At 40.3% G+C, this 17,119-nt stretch overlaps 1 protein-coding gene across 1 annotated transcript in view; it reads left to right on the forward strand.

The window, feature by feature from the left end:
* The window catches only part of NPEPPS (aminopeptidase puromycin sensitive), a 95,873-nt gene extending 78,754 nt beyond the window's left edge, over positions 1 to 17,119 (forward strand). Inside the window, exons 16-23 of the mRNA XM_039227959.1 lie at positions 1,979 to 2,113; positions 3,610 to 3,829; positions 8,244 to 8,386; positions 8,817 to 8,873; positions 11,898 to 12,005; positions 12,478 to 12,633; positions 12,941 to 12,988; positions 15,555 to 17,119. Coding sequence (XP_039083890.1) covers positions 1,979 to 2,113; positions 3,610 to 3,829; positions 8,244 to 8,386; positions 8,817 to 8,873; positions 11,898 to 12,005; positions 12,478 to 12,633; positions 12,941 to 12,988; positions 15,555 to 15,707 — 1,020 coding nt within the window. The 3' untranslated portion in view covers positions 15,708 to 17,119. The remainder of the gene's footprint in view (positions 1 to 1,978; positions 2,114 to 3,609; positions 3,830 to 8,243; positions 8,387 to 8,816; positions 8,874 to 11,897; positions 12,006 to 12,477; positions 12,634 to 12,940; positions 12,989 to 15,554) is intronic.

Here is a 17,119-nt window from a genome sequence, read left to right on the forward strand (position 1 = left end):
GCAGATAAAAAGGATATGATCAAAGGGGAAAAAATAATAGGTTATGCGTAAAGTCACATTAACCAAAAGATTTGTAGTCTTGCACCTTCAAACTGCGCTGTCATTGTAATGAGACGTTAACCTCCATGATGTGCTGTCATTGTGTCTGCACAACTATCATCAGGTGAGGCCACATGTGTAATAATGAGTTTGTGTCAATGAAATGTGAAATTCCTGTAACTGGTGTTTTAAAATCATTTCATAAAAATAATAGTTGGTAAAGATTATTTCACATTATTCTGTAGTCTGCACCATTCATAATGAAAAATTACCTACTACAAACTTTTCTCCCAATTAAAGGTTCCTAATAGGAATTACACATTATCTCAGATATTTGTATATGTATATATGTGTGTATATATATGTATGTATGTATGTATATGTGTATATGTATATATATATGTGTGTATACATGATTTTAAAAAAAAATATACTCAGTGGAGGGGCACCTGGGTGGCTCAGTCAGTTAAGGGCTGACTTCAGCTCAAGTTTGATCTCACAGTTTGTGAGTTTGAACCCTATATTGGGCTCAGTGCTGACAGCTCGGAACCTGGAGCCTGCTTTGAATTCTTTGTCTCCTTCCCTCTCCTGCTTGCATTCTATCTCTTTTCTCTCTCAAAAAATAAACATTAAAATAAATAAACAAATAAATAAATCTTTAAAAATGTAGATAGACACACACACATACATACCCAGTAGAATAACTATGTTATCATTTGAAATTACATCTGGAAGATTATGTACCTATATGAAATTTTTCTTCTAAATGTGAAAAACCTATGTATGCTGTGATTGTAATTGGGTAAATAAAGATAATATTCCTGCAGTAAAAGGTAAGGATTGATAAAATAGCAGTCGTAATATTGTGAGGTGACTTTAAAAAATACTTATAAGAGTGCCTGGGTGGCTCAGTCAGTTAACATCTTACTCTTGGTGTCAGTTTAGGTCATGATCTCATGGTTGTGGGATTGGCCCTGCCTCAGGATCTGTGCTGAGCGTGGAGCCTGCTTGGGATCCTCTCTCTCCCTCTCTGCCCTTCCTCCCCTGCTCATGCTCACTCTCTTTCTCTCTCAAAATGAATAAATAAGATTTTAAAAATAATTACATATAAATAGTAAAATATATCTTTTACTGTTATTTTGCCTTTAAAGTATATTGTAAATAAATATCAAAAATATTTTTCCCTTTTGGTAAATAGCCTATAGAGAATAATGACAGTCCATGACTATCTCCCTCCCCAAATCATCTGAAATTACCTTTAAAGTCTATGCAATTCTTTAAAACCTAGGACCTGAGCATTGTTTTTCTATTGAGACTCTGGGCTCAAGTAGATGAGTGTTTGTAAAGGCTTAGTCTTCCTCAGAGATTCCACTGTCCATGTGTTCTTACATGTAGTAACTATTTTCTGTAAACTTAAAACTGTCCATTAAGAGTAAACATTCCCCCCCTCCCTGCCACGTCCTTCCTACGTCTCTCACTCTGACCCCCACCATGTCATGTTTCTGTTTTCTTTTGCCTCTATTTTCATCTTTGACAACCACTTTCTGTCTTTATGTATTGTTTCATTTTAGTCCCTGCTTGCATATGTGATCTTTGTTGTTTTCACACAGATATTCTGAAACCAAAACTCTTTTCACACTTGCAAGCGACTGTTTTAAAAAACAAATGAATAGGGCGCCTGGGTGGCTCAGTTGGTTAAGCCTCTGACTTTGGCGCAGGTCATGATCTCATGGTTCACGAGTTCAAGACCCATGTTGGGCTCTGTGCTAACAGCTCAGAGCCTGGAGTCTACCTCAGATTCTGTGTCTCCCTCTCTCAATCTCTGCCCGTCCCCTACTTGTGCTCTCTCTCTCTCAAAAATAACATTTAAAAATATTTAAAAACAAAACAAAACGAATAGAAATATTTAATTAATAATCTCCATTGGGTATCTTTTCAGTTAAACCTGGGAACAGTTGGGTTTTATCGGACCCAGTATAGCTCAGCCATGCTGGAAAGTTTATTACCTGGCATTCGTGACCTTTCTCTGCCCCCTGTGGATCGACTTGGATTACAGAATGACCTCTTCTCCTTGGTGAGCCTCTCTCAAGTAGTATAATGGATTTTGTTGATTAAAGGACTTTGTTTTTCCTGGAGTATCTGACTGAAACATAATTAGAAGAATATGGTTCTTCCTGAAGGTTGAACACATTTTGGGACTAGAGCAAATGACTGATTATTAATTAACATGACAAGGTTGAACCTATATAATTTACCAGAAACAAATCCCATGTCACTACTCCTAAGCCAGCTTTTTGCAACCAAAAACGATCCTTTGTAAGGGAGAAATTCTTTTCAGTGGAAATAGGTATGAGCCTTGAAGAAATTTCTCTACTGATGTATTTTTAAAATAACTGATTCAGAGTGATTTATATTTTTATAAAATAGTGATTGTACTATCTAGAATTTTTTAACTTTCCATTACTACTCAAATAATAGCCCATTAGCTTTAGAATTATATTTATGTGGGGCACCTGGGTGGCTCAGTCAGTAGAGCATCTGACTCTTGATCTCAGGTCATGAGTTCAAGCCTCACATTGGTGTGGAGCCACCAAAAAAAAAAAAAAGAATTATATTTCTTTTGCCTTTGTTCCAGAAAGGATTTAAATCAGCAATTAGTAGAATTATTTTTATGATTCTAACATAGGTTAGATAATTTCCAGATGTCTTTGTGATAAAATTGTCAGATTCTTCCCAGTGTTCCTTTTTAAAGTGGACTTGAATTTTCCCTCCCCTCTGCAGTAACTGGTTTTGGATTCCTCCTTTGTATAAACACAGATTAGCATTGATGCACAAAACCTCACATCTGCTGATCTCATTGCTGAGAGAGACCTGTCCCAGGAGAGCGGTGTGTTTGTGCAGTTGGCTGCTGTAACACAAGTCCTTTTTCCTAGCTCTGTTAGTGAATTCTGAAAGGCCTCTGAATTTGTAGTGCCTTTCAGTTTGCCTTCTTTCAGAAATGAGTAAAGGACAGACTGAAGTTGACACGGTTTGCAGGTCCAGTTTTGAAAGAGCCTCTGTCAAAAACCAAAGCCCTAACTATTTTTGCATCTTTTCTGAAAGTATGAGAAGTTTAAAAATAAAAACAAAGCCAAGGCCCAAGAAACTGGATGGAAATAGGAAGTTAACAGCTTTCTTTCTTGCTTTCTTTTTTTTTTTCCTCTCCTTCTCACTGAAGTATAGTTGATGCACATAGTGTTACATCCATATATAGTGTTACGTCAGTTTCAGGTGAACAACATAGTGATTCCACATGTCATACCTCATGCCGTGCTCACCACAAGTGTAGCTATTGCCTGTCCCCAAAGTGTACTTTTTTTAGTTGCTCTCTCATAAACAGTAAAAAAGTAAATAAGGAATGTTGTCATGATAGGAGTTTTATTCTAAGTCTCCTGTATTTACATAGTCTCATTTCCTTTAAACCAATGAGATAACTAACTAGCAGTAGATAATGCTGAAAACGCATGTTTGTGTTTTTTTGTTTTGTTTTTGTTTGAAGACTAGATTAATTTATGTTTTTTCCTATCCCAGGCTCGAGCTGGAATCATTAGCACTGTAGAGGTTCTAAAAGTCATGGAGGCTTTTGTGAATGAGCCCAATTATACTGTATGGAGCGACCTGAGCTGTAACCTGGGGATTCTCTCAACCCTCTTGTCCCACACAGACTTCTATGAGGAAATCCAGGAGTTTGTGAAAGATGTCTTTTCACCCATAGGGGAGAGACTGGGCTGGGACCCCAAACCTGGAGAAGGTAATGGATGTACTGAATGGGGAAGGAATTGAGAAATTTGGCCCTTTTTTCTCCACTGTGGTTAACAGTATCAGTAGCATCTTTGTATCTGCCGGACGTTACTGTGTATTCAGCTCACCAGGAATTAAATCTTAATTCTTTTCAGTTTCCTGGTAAAGTTACATGGGTCACCTACATAAAAACAGTGGTGGTTATATGTATTCACTGCTAAATACGATTTGTAAACAACACAAATGGTGGAAATAGAAGCCTTTTTATGGCATTCTAAAAGCCCATCTATAGTCAAGAAAAGCTAAAAGGAATTTTAGATGATTTTATTTATTATTACCATAAATAGCAGCCACCGTATATGTAGGACTTGGAAAGATACTGAGAGACAGTACATGAATTAAGGGAGTTACTGACTTTCTACATGAATTCTCTCTTCTGATTATTTCCATAATCCTATATTTACTTTTTTGCTGTCATTAAATGTTGGGAGTGGTGATCTTAGGGCTTTATATATAATTATTTTCTATCATCTGCAAATAACTAAAGATGATATTTCATCCTAACAGTCTTGATCTGGGAGCCTTTTGCAATAAGAACAACATTTACAGTTATCTAGAGCTCTGTGTTTTCCCCTCGTGGATTCCACAAATATTTATGTGCCTAGTAAATACCAGGTACTATTCTGAGAGCTGGTGTGGCTCCTGTGTAGCTTACATTCTAGTGAGAGACACAGCAAACCACTGAACAAATGATATTTTAGGTGGCAATGAGTATCATGAAGAAAAATAAAGTTAGGTAAGGTAGATAGAGAGTACTAGGCCAGTATATTCTAGTGTGGTCAGGGCAGCAGTCACTCATGATGAGGTGATAACATGAGCATAAGCAGAGACCTGAGAGAGAACCGTGAGGCCATCTGGAGCGAAATGGTCCAGGTGGGGAACAGCCTGTGCAGGAGACCTGAGGCAGGAGCACACTTGGGTTGTTCAAGGAATAACAAGGAGGCTAGTTATGTCAGGACAGAGTAAGTGAGGGGGACAGGGTGGGAAGCAATTTAGCTCCTGTAGGACCTGTGGACCTAGTACATTTTTGACTTTCACAGTTAGTGATATGAGAAACTGACGTGAGAGTTGATGCACAAGAACGTGACTCAATGTGCTCAGCTGAGACAGGAACAGGGAGACAGATTACAGAGCTGTTCCAGCCATGCCGTCGAGGTGCTGGGTGCAGCTCGCACTTGTGGCAAATTCTGTGTGTGTTTTGAAGGTAGAACTGAACCTATTTGGTGGTGGGCTGACTGCTAGGGGAGAAGGAGGAGCCACCACATTCTGGCCTGAGGACCAGAGGAGTGACGTTGCCAGTTACAGAACGAGACAGTGGTAGAAGCTGGCTGGGGACCGAGGGACCGAGGGAATCTGGAGCTGGGTGTTGGACGCGTTAGCTTAGACATCCAGGGGGAGAGTTATGAAGCCTAGAGGTTTAGGCCCAATAAATCCATTTTGTGTAGATGGTGTTTACAGCCACGAAGCTGGATGAGATCACGCAGGGCCCAGCCTAGACTGATGAAAGAGGTCTGAGGACTAGGTCCTAGGCTAGGCCAAGACTTGGAGATTAGGTGGAAGAGGAGGAATCCTTCACAAGGGAGACTGGCCACTGAGGAGGGAGAGTCAGGAGGCAGGAGCTGTCCCAGGCATCTTAAGCAGCATTGCAGAAGGACAGTCAGCCACCATGACAGCTGCTGCTCTGAGTCCGGCGAGATGGAGGAGAATTGGCGATGCTGTCGGCAGGTTCTGTGGAGTGGTGGGTTCTCCAGAGCGGCAGGAGGGAAAGCAAACGGCACATTCAGACAATTTTTTAAAGGAGTTTTTGCTGAAAAGGGGCTCAGAGAAAAGGGGATAGTCTGGGGAGAGATGTGGGGTCAATGGAGGTATTTATTTTTATCAAGTAGGAGATTTTATAACATGTTTTAGTGCTGATGACAATGCTGGAGTAGTCATAGGAAAATGTGTGATGTGAAAGAGAGGGTGGTAATTGCTGGAGCGACGGCCGAGTGATGGAGGGGAGTTGGGACCCAGGGGAGGGTGTGCTTTAGACAGGAGCACAGAGCCCTAGAAATGAAATGAGAGGGTATTGGGGTCAGATCCAGGCAGGTGGGTGGATGTTGTATTCTCTTTCACGGTGATAATATGTGAAGATTTTGGGGCTCAAAGACACCTTAGTATATGTGCTGCCGAAGCGAGCACAGAGACACCTTAATGAAATAGGGAGAATACCTTTAGTTTTCTAGTTTTATAGATGGAAGAATCAAACAGCAAAATAACAAAACAATGGGGCACCTGGGTGGCTCAGTCGGTTAAGCATCTGGCTTTGGCTCAGGTCTCGATCTCATGGTTCATGGGTTCGAGCCCCATGTTGGGCTCTGTGCTGACTGCCAGCTCAGAGCCTGGAGCCTGTCTTTGGATTCTGTGTCTCCCTCTCTCTCTGATCCTCCCCTGCTCATGCTGTCTCTGTCTCTCCTTCAAAAAAATAAATAAAACATTTAAAAAAACTTTTTAAAAATAACAAAACATTGCCTTGTGTCACACAGCAAGTCAGAATTATAAATTGGTTCTTCAAAGAACCTCACTAGTGTCCTGTTGTGTTATGTATTGATTTCCTATTGTTTTCTCAAACTTACTTTTTTACTGAGTTATGATTTAAATGTAGCAAAATGCAGAGTTTAAATGTTTCTTGGGGTGCCTGGGTGGGCACAGTTGGTTAAGTGTTCAACTTGGCTCAGGTCATCATCTCATAGTTCATGGGTTCCAGCCCCACGTCAGGATCTGTGTTGACAGCTCAGAGCCTGGAGCCTGCTTCCGATTCTGTGTCTCCCTCTCTCTCTGCCCCTGTCCTGCTCGCCCTCTCTCTGTCTCTCTCAAAAATAAATAAACATTAAAAAAAATTAATGTTACAGTTCAGCGACTTTTGACAAAAATACACCGAAGAGGTTGCCTCAGGGCCCCTTCCCAGTCAGTCCCTGCCAGGAGGGTTCCCCTCTCCATCTCCTGCAAGCAAACACTTTTCTGCCTTTTTTTCACCCTAGAGGCTTCTAGAGGCTTCTCTCACTTAGTGTAATGTGCTTGAGACACATCCAGGGTGTTCATTCCATTTTATTGGTTAGTGGTGTTTCATCATATGTACCATGACTTAGCTTGTCTATTTTGGTATTGCAGTCCATCATTGCTAGTGTTCACCTTTTTTTTACACATAGTTAGTATATAATAAAATGTACCTTTTAAAGGATACAATTCAGTCTTTTTTAGTTTATTCATAACGTTGCACAACCATCACCACCATCTAATTCCAGGATCATTTCTTTAACCTCCCAAGAAACTCCATGCCCATGGCAGTCACTCCCCATTCCCTGGCAGTCCCGCTCCCTGGCAACCACTCATCTGCTTTCTGACTATGGATCTGCCTAAACTGGGCACTTCCTGTAAGTGGAATCCTACCCTGTGTAGCCTTTTGTGTCTCACTTGTATCACTTAGCAGAATGTTTCCAAGGTTCATCCATGTTGCCACCTCTATCAGGACCGCCTTCCTTGTATAGCTGAATAGTATTCTACTGCATGGATATACCTCGTTTCGTATTTTTATCACTCGGTGGGTGTTTGGCTGGTTTTTACTTTTTGACAGTTGTGAATTACTGCCGTGAACATGCGTGTACAAGTTTTTGTGGACATAACACTTTTCATTTCTATTGAGTGGAATTGCTGGATCATGAGGTAACTCTGTTTAACCTCTCTAGGAATTGCCAGACTGTTTTTCAAATTGGTCACAACATTTTACATTCCCGCCAGCATTGTATGCGGGTTCTCACTTCTCCGTGTCCTTGACAGTGCTTGTTATGGTCTGCTTTTTTTAGTCATCCTGGGGGGTGTGAAGTAGCCATCTCATTGCGGTTTTGATTTGCATTTCCCTAATGACCAAAGTTAACATCTCTATATGTGCTTATTGGAGTAAATAAATCCATCAGATTTCGATTTTTAAAATCTAAAATTTCAATTTATTATACAAAGCATACCGGTTCAGTATGTAACCTTTCTCTGAATCTTGAGTCAAAACTGTACGATCTAAGCCTGTTTCTTTCACATATAATCCTTAGCAGTGTAATTACCAAGATGAGTGAACATTTAATAAATTCAGGTACTTGGCATTTGTAAACAAAGTCAGCAAATGTATTTGCTTCTCTAGTCTGTTTAGCATTTCATTTCACTTTTATGATTTGAACAATATAAATTAAATATTCTCTCAAGTACCGAGGTAATTGATTGTGTTTGTTCAGGATGCTAGATGTAGTATAACACAGTTATAAGATCCATCCAAGTAGCATATTTGTGAAAATAGATTTTTAAGCAGTGTTGTGACTCTTTTACTTCTTAATCAGGTCATCTAGATGCACTCCTGAGGGGCTTGGTTCTGGGCAAACTAGGAAAAGCAGGACATAAGGCAACGTTAGAAGAAGCCCGCCGTCGGTTTAAGGACCACGTGGAAGGGAAGCAGATTCTCTCCGCTGATCTGAGGAGTCCTGTAGGTTTTCATGATAAATAACCTTGATTCCTAGGTGACTGTATCATTCTGTGCACAGGGTGGGATGTATTCAATGGTAACCAGAAACGACCTAAGTACTGACCCTTTGTGCTAATATGTGCCATTTAGGTGGTTCATAGCCAGCTTCTCATTTGTTTAAAGTTTGTCAGACCACACTGAGTGCTTAAAGTTGATCGTCAGTGTCCATTCCCCTGAGAGAGCTGGTGTGCACTGCTCTCACCGCATGCTGTCTCCCTCTCTGGTTTCAGTGTGGGCTCCAAGCTCATTGTCACACAGTCTGTATGTAACATCCACACACAGCTGTTTACAATTGTTTTGACTTGCTTTCTGTCTTTCTTAACATTAAAATATTTGGAACAAGAAACATTTAATCAGATGCCTTCTTTGTTGTTCCCGTATTCTCTTGTAGGTTTATCTGACCGTTTTGAAGCACGGTGATGGCACTACTTTAGACATTATGCTAAAGGTGAGTAAATTTAGAGAGGGCTTCCATCTTCTTTTTTTTTTTTTTTAATTTTTTTAATGTTCTTATTTATTTCTGAGAGAGAAAGAGAGAGAGAGCGTGAGCAGGGGAGGGTCAGAGACAGAGAGGGAGACACAGGATCTGAAGCAGGCTCCAGGCTCTGAGCTAGCTGTCAGCACAGAGCCCGATGCGGGGCTCTAACCCACGAGCCTGAGCCAAAGTGGGATGCTCATCCGACTGAGCCACCCAGGCGCCCCGGGGCTTCCATCTTCTGCTGTTAAGCTTGGATTGACACAGAGAGTACGAGCTTTAAGTGGTTAAAAAAAAAAAGTCCTGGCAAAAGAAAGATATGCAGATATATATGTTGCCAACAGGCAAATATTAAGAAACTATGGGAGAAATATATCCTGTCTGTTCATGTGTATTACCAATATGATGCCAGAAGTCATCCAGTTTTATCACTTTATTATTTATAAGCTTATATATCTTATACCAAAAAATGAATTGTTCATTATGATTACAAGTCAAGCTCTTAAGGTTTTCCCTTCCATGTAAACTTATATAGGATTCTTCCCATTTTAAAGAAAAGGTTTGTGTCGGTGCTTAGGGAATAGATAATTAGGTGTCTCCAGGGTTTGAGCTATGTCAGCGCCTCTTATGAATGGACAGGAAATTAATTGACTTGCCTGCATAGCTTCTGTAGTTTCCCCAGAGGGCTGGCATGTAATTAACACAGATACTATACTTCTCCAGTCCCTGTCCATGCAGTTGTCCATCTAAGAAATCACTTGACAGGTGGGGAGAGCTGAATGTACTTATTACCATCGAATAAAATGTGCAAAATGTGCCTAAATACCCAAATTATCTGTCAAACCTAGAAAGTCCATTCATTTAAAGACCTGCACTTAGTGCGAACAAACAGAACAGGAATGGATGTGCTTTACTGCTTCCGTCTTTGATGGCTAAGAACACTTTTCTGATCTCAAGTGGATCAAAATTGCAAATCTAATTTCTAGTATTTAATTTTAAACAAATCCTGTTTTTTTTTTGTTGTTTTTTTTTAAATATATTTTTTTAATGTTTTATTTATTTCTAGGAGACAGAGAGAGAGACAGTGTGAGCAGGGGAGGGTCAGAGAGAGAGGGAGTCACAGACTGAAACAGGCTCCAGGCTCTGAGCTGGCAGTCAGCAAAGAGCCAGACGCGGGGCTCGAACCCACGAACTGTGAGATCATGACCTAAGCGAAAGTCGGACGCTTAACCAACTAAGCCACCCAGGCGCCCCACAAATCCTGTTTTTTTTTTAATGTTTGTTTATTTTTGAGAGAGAGGGAGAGACAGACAGAGCATGAGCAGGGGAGGGACAGAGAGAAAGGGAGACCCAGAATCTGAAGCAGGCTCCAGGCTCTGAGCTGTCAGCACCGAGTCTGATGCAGGGCTCGAACCTACGAACCATGAGATCATGACCTGAGCAGAAGTCAGACACTTAACTGACTGAGCCAACCAGGCACCCCCAAATCCTGTTTTTTTAATGATTAAAATTCTGAAAAACATAAACTTTAAGAAACTCAAAATGTGCCACTTTAATTCTGATCTTGGATAAGAGTTTCCTTTCTAATAATATAAAAAGTGTATAAAAAATATAGACTTTGGGTCTAACTTTCAACTAAATGACATTGAGGTCCCTTCTCCTTCTTAATATTTTGTGAAACTGTGCACTATAAATCATGTATTTCTTTGCATATGAAATCAGATACTTGTGGGTTTTGTCTTTTCCATAGAAGTATGAACGAAAATGTGTTGGCATCTATTTGATGTAAGGAAGCTGACTGTAATTCTGCTTTACTATGGAAAGAGCTCTAATGAAGGCCAAAGTCTGTTGGTAATTTAGGAATAATGAGGCAGGATTTAAAAAAAAAAAAAACTTCTCTTTCAAAGTATATTTGGAATGTAGTGTTATGATGCCATCTAGTGGACTATTGTAACAGGTTCTTCTTGGGGCAAATAGTGCTTCTTGAAAGCCAGAGTTTAGAGCTTGAGTCCTAGAGCTGAAAAGGACCTTAGTAATTATCTGTCCACCCCACTCATTTTACACATGTGGAAGCCAAGATCCAGACAGGTTAAGGACTTAGTCAGGATCACACGGTTAGTGAGACGCAAAACCAAGACTAGAACCCAGGTGTCTATTTTACTACACTGCTGCTCAAAAGAATTCAAAGGGAAAAAAAAGGAAACTGGGGCCTGTATGGGGTCTGCAGACCCTGGTCAGTATAAAATCTTCAGTGGGGAAAACAGCCAACAGACTCTATAGATTAAGTTGTCTTGGAGAGGTATCATATATATATGCTTGTAATTCTCATTTATGTATAATAATGTTTTGCTTCTGATAAAAAAAAGACTTGGTATATTCACTATGGAAGATTTAGAGACTAGAAAAGTATAAAGAAAAAACTTATCTGTAAATTGAAAATTTTAAAAAGGTCACAACATAGGTATAAGATGATCTTATGTCCAATTTGGTAATGTACATATTGTAATAATTTGATTTTTTTCTTTATTATTCTCATTTTCCTAATTTTCTGCATTCAGCATACACTGCATTTGCAGTTAAAAAATTTGATACAGAATCCCACTGATCAGAGGCCATCATTAATATTAACATGTATTTTTTAACTATTAGAAATTAAATTGATGACCTACAGTGGTATTGCAATGATTAAGTTGTTTAACAAAGAACATTAGTCAGACATCATACCCCTCAGATCTTGAATTTAAATTGCTCAGAACTGATGGCCAGCCATTCACATAGTACTCACTTATATTTAGTAACTTACTGTAATGGCAGATGACAAATTTAGTGCCTGAACATCCTGAAAAGTATTATTCTCTGTTAATTTCATACCCCGCGAGCCTAGCCAATGAGAATATAGAGCAGAAGTTTCACCTTAATGGGGGAGAAGCTCCTATAAGCATGTGTCTGACTTTCAGGGGAGAGTTAACTGTCTCGATCTGTATTTTTTCACTATAGCTTCACAAACAAGCAGATATGCAGGAAGAGAAAAACCGAATTGAAAGGGTCCTTGGGGCTACTCTGTCACCTGAATTGATTCAAAAAGTCCTCACGTTTGCACTTTCAGTAAGTTACAATGAAAACTGCTTTTTAGAGGGAATTGTAACCCACCAGCCTGTGGCAGGTGTCTTTGATTCAGTGTCCGCCTGGTCTGCTTTAACCCCTTCCTCTTAGTCTGGGGGAAATGGAGTGGGCTTTTGTCACTGACCTCTGTATCTCCCTCCACTGGTGGGAATCAGAATAGCTGGAAGCAGGAATAAACTGGAAAGCTTACCCCTGTGCCTACTTTCTGTCTCTTCCTTTCTTTACCCTGTAGGAGCCCAAGCAGACATCTATTGAACAGCCTGTTTGTACCCGTCTCAATGCCTCCTTCTCAATTTGGCTGATCTTTAGGAAGCTTTCTGGTGCCAGTTATTCCTAAAATAAGGAATGAGGGTCTTCACTGTGGTTACTTGCGTACCTCAACAGCATCTGCCCTTTCTGGCAACCAGAAGATGTTCTGAATACAGTAGACTTTTCATTCTCCTTCTGTTTTTAGGAAGAGGTACGTCCACAGGACACTGTATCAGTAATTGGTGGAGTGGCTGGAGGCAGCAAGCATGGAAGGAAGGCTGCTTGGAAGTTTATAAAAGACAACTGGGAAGAACTTTATAATCGATACCAGGGAGGATTCTTAATATCCAGACTAATAAAGGTGTGTGAAGATTTTTATTTTGAGTGGTTTGCTTATCATAGATGTTTAGACATATCCATGATTCACCAAGCCTATAGACTCTAGTCTTTGCTCTTTAAGAGTTTCTTCCAGAAAAAAAAAAAATTTCCTTAAATAATTATTAGCTTTATTAAAGGGCTTCTCCATCACTAGCTTGCACCTTCTAGAATATTTCTGAAGTTGGGAGAGAATGAAATGATTTCGTTTTTGGGTAAACGGAAGTTTCTTCCTAGCCTCTTTTAGTTGCATTTACTATTTAAACCATTGTTTTGTTTTGTTTTGTTTCTAGCTATCAGTTGAGGGATTTGCAGTTGATAAAATGGCAGGAGAAGTTAAGGTAAGCAAAGTACTGATTACTTTACAACCTAGTAGTACAAACACTAATGAGCCAGATTGTAATCATGTAGTGTTGGGGTAATGCTGTATTAATCCTTGTTTTTGCTTGGAAAAAGACAGCTTGGGTTGTGTCTTTAATGCTCGAAGAATTTAGGGTTGGAATCATCTTTGAGGGTTTTGCAATATGTTTGAAAGAACGTGGAAATTGGAATCAGTAGTCACTCTGAATATAAATCTGTGCTCTGCCCTGTGTTAGCTATGGGACTTCAAGTAAGTTTTTTAACCCCTGTGAGCCTGACTCCTCATCCATAAAATGGGATGATGATGATTGTTATTTAGAGCAAGTAATGTAGTGGGACTGGAACGGAGCAGTAGGTCCTCGGTGATGGTTCTTTTCCTTTCTGGTAACAACCTTCATGGGTCTGTCCTGTGCACAAGGAGCCTGTGCAGGGAATCTCTTAGCCCTTACAAAGGAGAATCCTCAGCTGAGTGGTAAAGTTCGGCATTTGAGGAACAGACTTACACTGACTAGGGAAATCTTAATGTTAAGCCTTACATTGCGTTGAATTGTGAAGTATTCTTGAAGTGTCACTTTCACCTTTACTTCTTGAAGGCAGTAGTGTTGTTTGACTCACTCTGTGAGCCATTGTTTGGAATAAGGTTTTAAGATTTCAGGTCTTTTAAAATTTTTTTTATAGTTTATCTTTGAGAAAGAGACAGAGCACGAGTGGGGGAGGGGCAGAGAGCAAGGGAGAAACAGAATCCAAAACAGGCTCCAGGCTCTGAGCTATCAGCACAGAGCCCGATGCGGGGCTCAAACCCATGAACCGTGAGATCGTGACCTGAGCCAAAGTCGGACACTTAACCAATGGAGCCACCCAGGCGCCCCAGATTTCAGGTCTTGAGAAGACAGTGAAAGACTTGATCTCTGCCTTCATTTACTTTATATTGTATGTTGTGCAGTTACCTTATCATAAAGGATAGAAGTACTCTGAAGAAGTACATATACCAGGTTTAGAGGGGAAAGGTAGTGAATGGCCAAGCTGAGTCCAGGAAGATAGGTAGAGGCCAGACTGTGAAGGGCCTTGGAGGCCATATGAAAATTTTACTAAGAGGGCGCCTGGCTGGCTCAGTCGGTTGAGCATCTGACTTCGGCTCAGGTCATGATCTCACAGTTCGTGGGTTCGAGCCCCGCATCGGGCTCTGTGCTGATAGCCAGCTCAGAGCCTGGAGCCTGTTTCAGATTCTGTATCTCCCTCTCTCTCTGTCCTGCCCCTACTCATGCTGTCTCTATCTCTCTCTCAAATATAAATAAAACATTTTAAAAAATTAAAAAAAAAAAACTTTTCATAAGAGTAGAAAGCCCTCATATTGCTTATCAGGAGAGGAGTGAGCTGATGTGATTTGTACTATAAAAATTTCACTTTGACTGCAGTGTGGAGAATAGGGGTGTGGAGAGGAGAACATTTCGGGATGCTGATGCCAAGCAAGAATGAGAGAGGAACTTGCAGGAGATGGAATAATGAAGTCAGGGGCTTGAGTTTGTTAATCTTTAATCCAACAAATATTTACTGATTGACTTTTCTGTGTTGTGAACATACCTGGCAGAGGAAAAAGGAAGAGTTGACGGTAATTCCAATTCCCAGGTTTCTCGTATGTAAATAACGGTGCTGTTCGTAGCGATGGAGTGAGGGGCAGTTCTGTATCGTTCTCAGGCCCTGAGAACCCAGCATCAAGAAGGAGCCTCCACGTATGGGCCATCGTCACCTGTGTGACGAGGTTATTGATTTCCCGAAGTTCTAGACTTAATCTGATGAACTAGTCTTCTCTTTTATATCTGTGATGACTGGTTCACAGTAAAGACCCTTATTCTTTTGCTGGCTGGTATTTAAGAGTTGCTCTGTTTACTGTGAATCTTGGTATATACTTCATTAGAAGGTAGTTTATTGAATCTTTAATCAGTAAGCTTTGGGTAAATTATAAATAAACTCAGAAATCATTTTGTTGTATGAAAAATGTGAGTCTGTGGAGCAGCAATTTAAGCTTTGTGGTTTTATCACCTTCACAAGTTAATCTCTATTTGAAGCAGCCGGAATGTGTTTGCATCCTTACAGACTCTGCCTGCCAAGTATTATGCTAACAGTTTTTATGGGTTTTCTCTTTAAACTTCTGGAGTAAATAATTTCTCACAAATGAGAAAACAGACTTAGAATGATTAATTTACTCAAACCCACAGGCCAATACATGACCGAAACTAGATTTGAGTCCCAACCTGATTCCAAAGCCCTGCATTAACCACTAGATATCGAACCAAAAAGAAAAGCTAGAGGTTCTGCCTCTTTGTTAATTTCGATTATATCTGAAATATATATTTGGAGAAGAACTTCTGGATCCAGGTCCACGAGGCTGCTTTGCTTTCTTTTAGCCTGGGAGTAGCCGCGGTAAATCTTCACAATTAAAGCTTTTGAATCCTTTACAGAACAGTGGGTGAGTTTTCGTGACCAGATATTACTGACTTCTTAACCATTGCTGGTAACGATCCTGCCTTCTGGGTTGTTTCATACCAGGCTTTCTTCGAGAGTCATCCAGCTCCTTCAGCTGAGCGCACCATCCAGCAGTGCTGTGAAAATATCCTGCTGAATGCTGCTTGGCTAAAGCGAGACGCCGAGAGCATTCACCAGCACCTCCTTCGGCGGAAGGCCTCGCCGCCCACGGCCTGAGCCCGGAGCGCTGCCACTGCGGCTCCGCTTGGCTGCAGGGATGAGGTGGGGCTGCCGAACAGCTGATTCATAGGCCGAGAATTTGGAGTCTTCTTTCAAACCAGTGGGGGTTGGACAATGAATGTAGTTAACTGGTTCCTGCTCACACTCCAGAATTAAATTCTATTGAAAAAGGAAAATCAGCAATTCAGCAAAAAAATAAAAATAAAAATAAAAAATAAAAAATGTAAATATGATAGTAATAAAATAGAGCATAACGAAACTGTGAAACTTCCTGAAGCCTTGTCAGTGGTTAAAAGTATTTAACACTCTCCTGTTAATGACAGATGTTCTGTTTTTATAACCTACCAAAAGGAAACTAGAGGCTTCTGGGTGAAGAAGATTTTTGTGAAGTGGGTTCTACGAGCGGCCTACAAGCCAAGGGTAGTGTCCGTCGCTCTGGGAACGGTTAAACGTGCAAGGCTGATTGATAGCTGGTATAACATAGAGTCTGTGCATAATTCCAAGTGTTTTTGGGGTTTTTTTGGGTTGTGGGTTTTTTTTTTTTTTTTTTTTGGGCATGGGGACGGATCAGGAAGATATATTTTCCTGCATAACTCAATCTGAACCAAGGATTGTAGTTTTCCTCCTTGCCTTCCCTTCTGTGTGACCCCCCTTGGCCAAAAAAAAAAAAAGAAAAAAAAGTTAAAAAAACCAAACCTATCCTGGTCTGGGTTTTTTCCTCTTCCTAGTTCCACCCCCCTCCCCCGGTGTCCTTCTTAGAGATAAAGAAATAATAAGGAAACATCTTTTATAGCCACATTAAATAAGAGAAACTGATATACATTATTTTTTCTTTCTTTTTTAAGATAACTTTTAAGAACCCTGAAATGCATGTAGGTGAGACCTAGAAATGAAAGGGTTTTCAGCCAGGCCACCCTGAAGGAGTTACTCTGCTGACAACCATCTTAGTTGTCTGACAGGCCAACTGTTAAACCGCTTTACGACAGTATCAACACTGGCTTTTGGTTCATTCTGGACACGTGAGAAGTCTGTGGTAACTGCTGCAGGGCCTGTATTGTAGTGGTAACCGGTTAAAACAACAAAGACTGTAAGCCCGCGTGCCACTCTCCACTTTACCAGTGCATCCTACTAACAAGCTTCACCTAACTAATCCAGTGAGTTTTAACTCTAACCCTCATTCCTTTCCTCTGGGCCTCCCTTTTTTCTTTTCTTCTTTTTCTTTTTCCTTTTTGTTTTTTAAAATATTTTTTGTGTTATTAACAGGAATTCATATTTGGTGTGGCTTAACTGTATTTCAGAAGGTCATCAGATTGTGAGACTGCTTCCTTGAAACATTTTTGTGCTATTGTTTTAAAAAAATAATAATTAAAAAACAGTTGGCGTTAATAAAAATGTCAATGTGAAATTGA

Source organism: Hyaena hyaena, unplaced genomic scaffold (assembly GCF_003009895.1).
Source record: "Hyaena hyaena isolate Hyena2069 unplaced genomic scaffold, ASM300989v1 scaffold_29, whole genome shotgun sequence".
In the NCBI taxonomy this organism is placed as follows: Eukaryota; Metazoa; Chordata; class Mammalia; order Carnivora; family Hyaenidae; genus Hyaena; species Hyaena hyaena.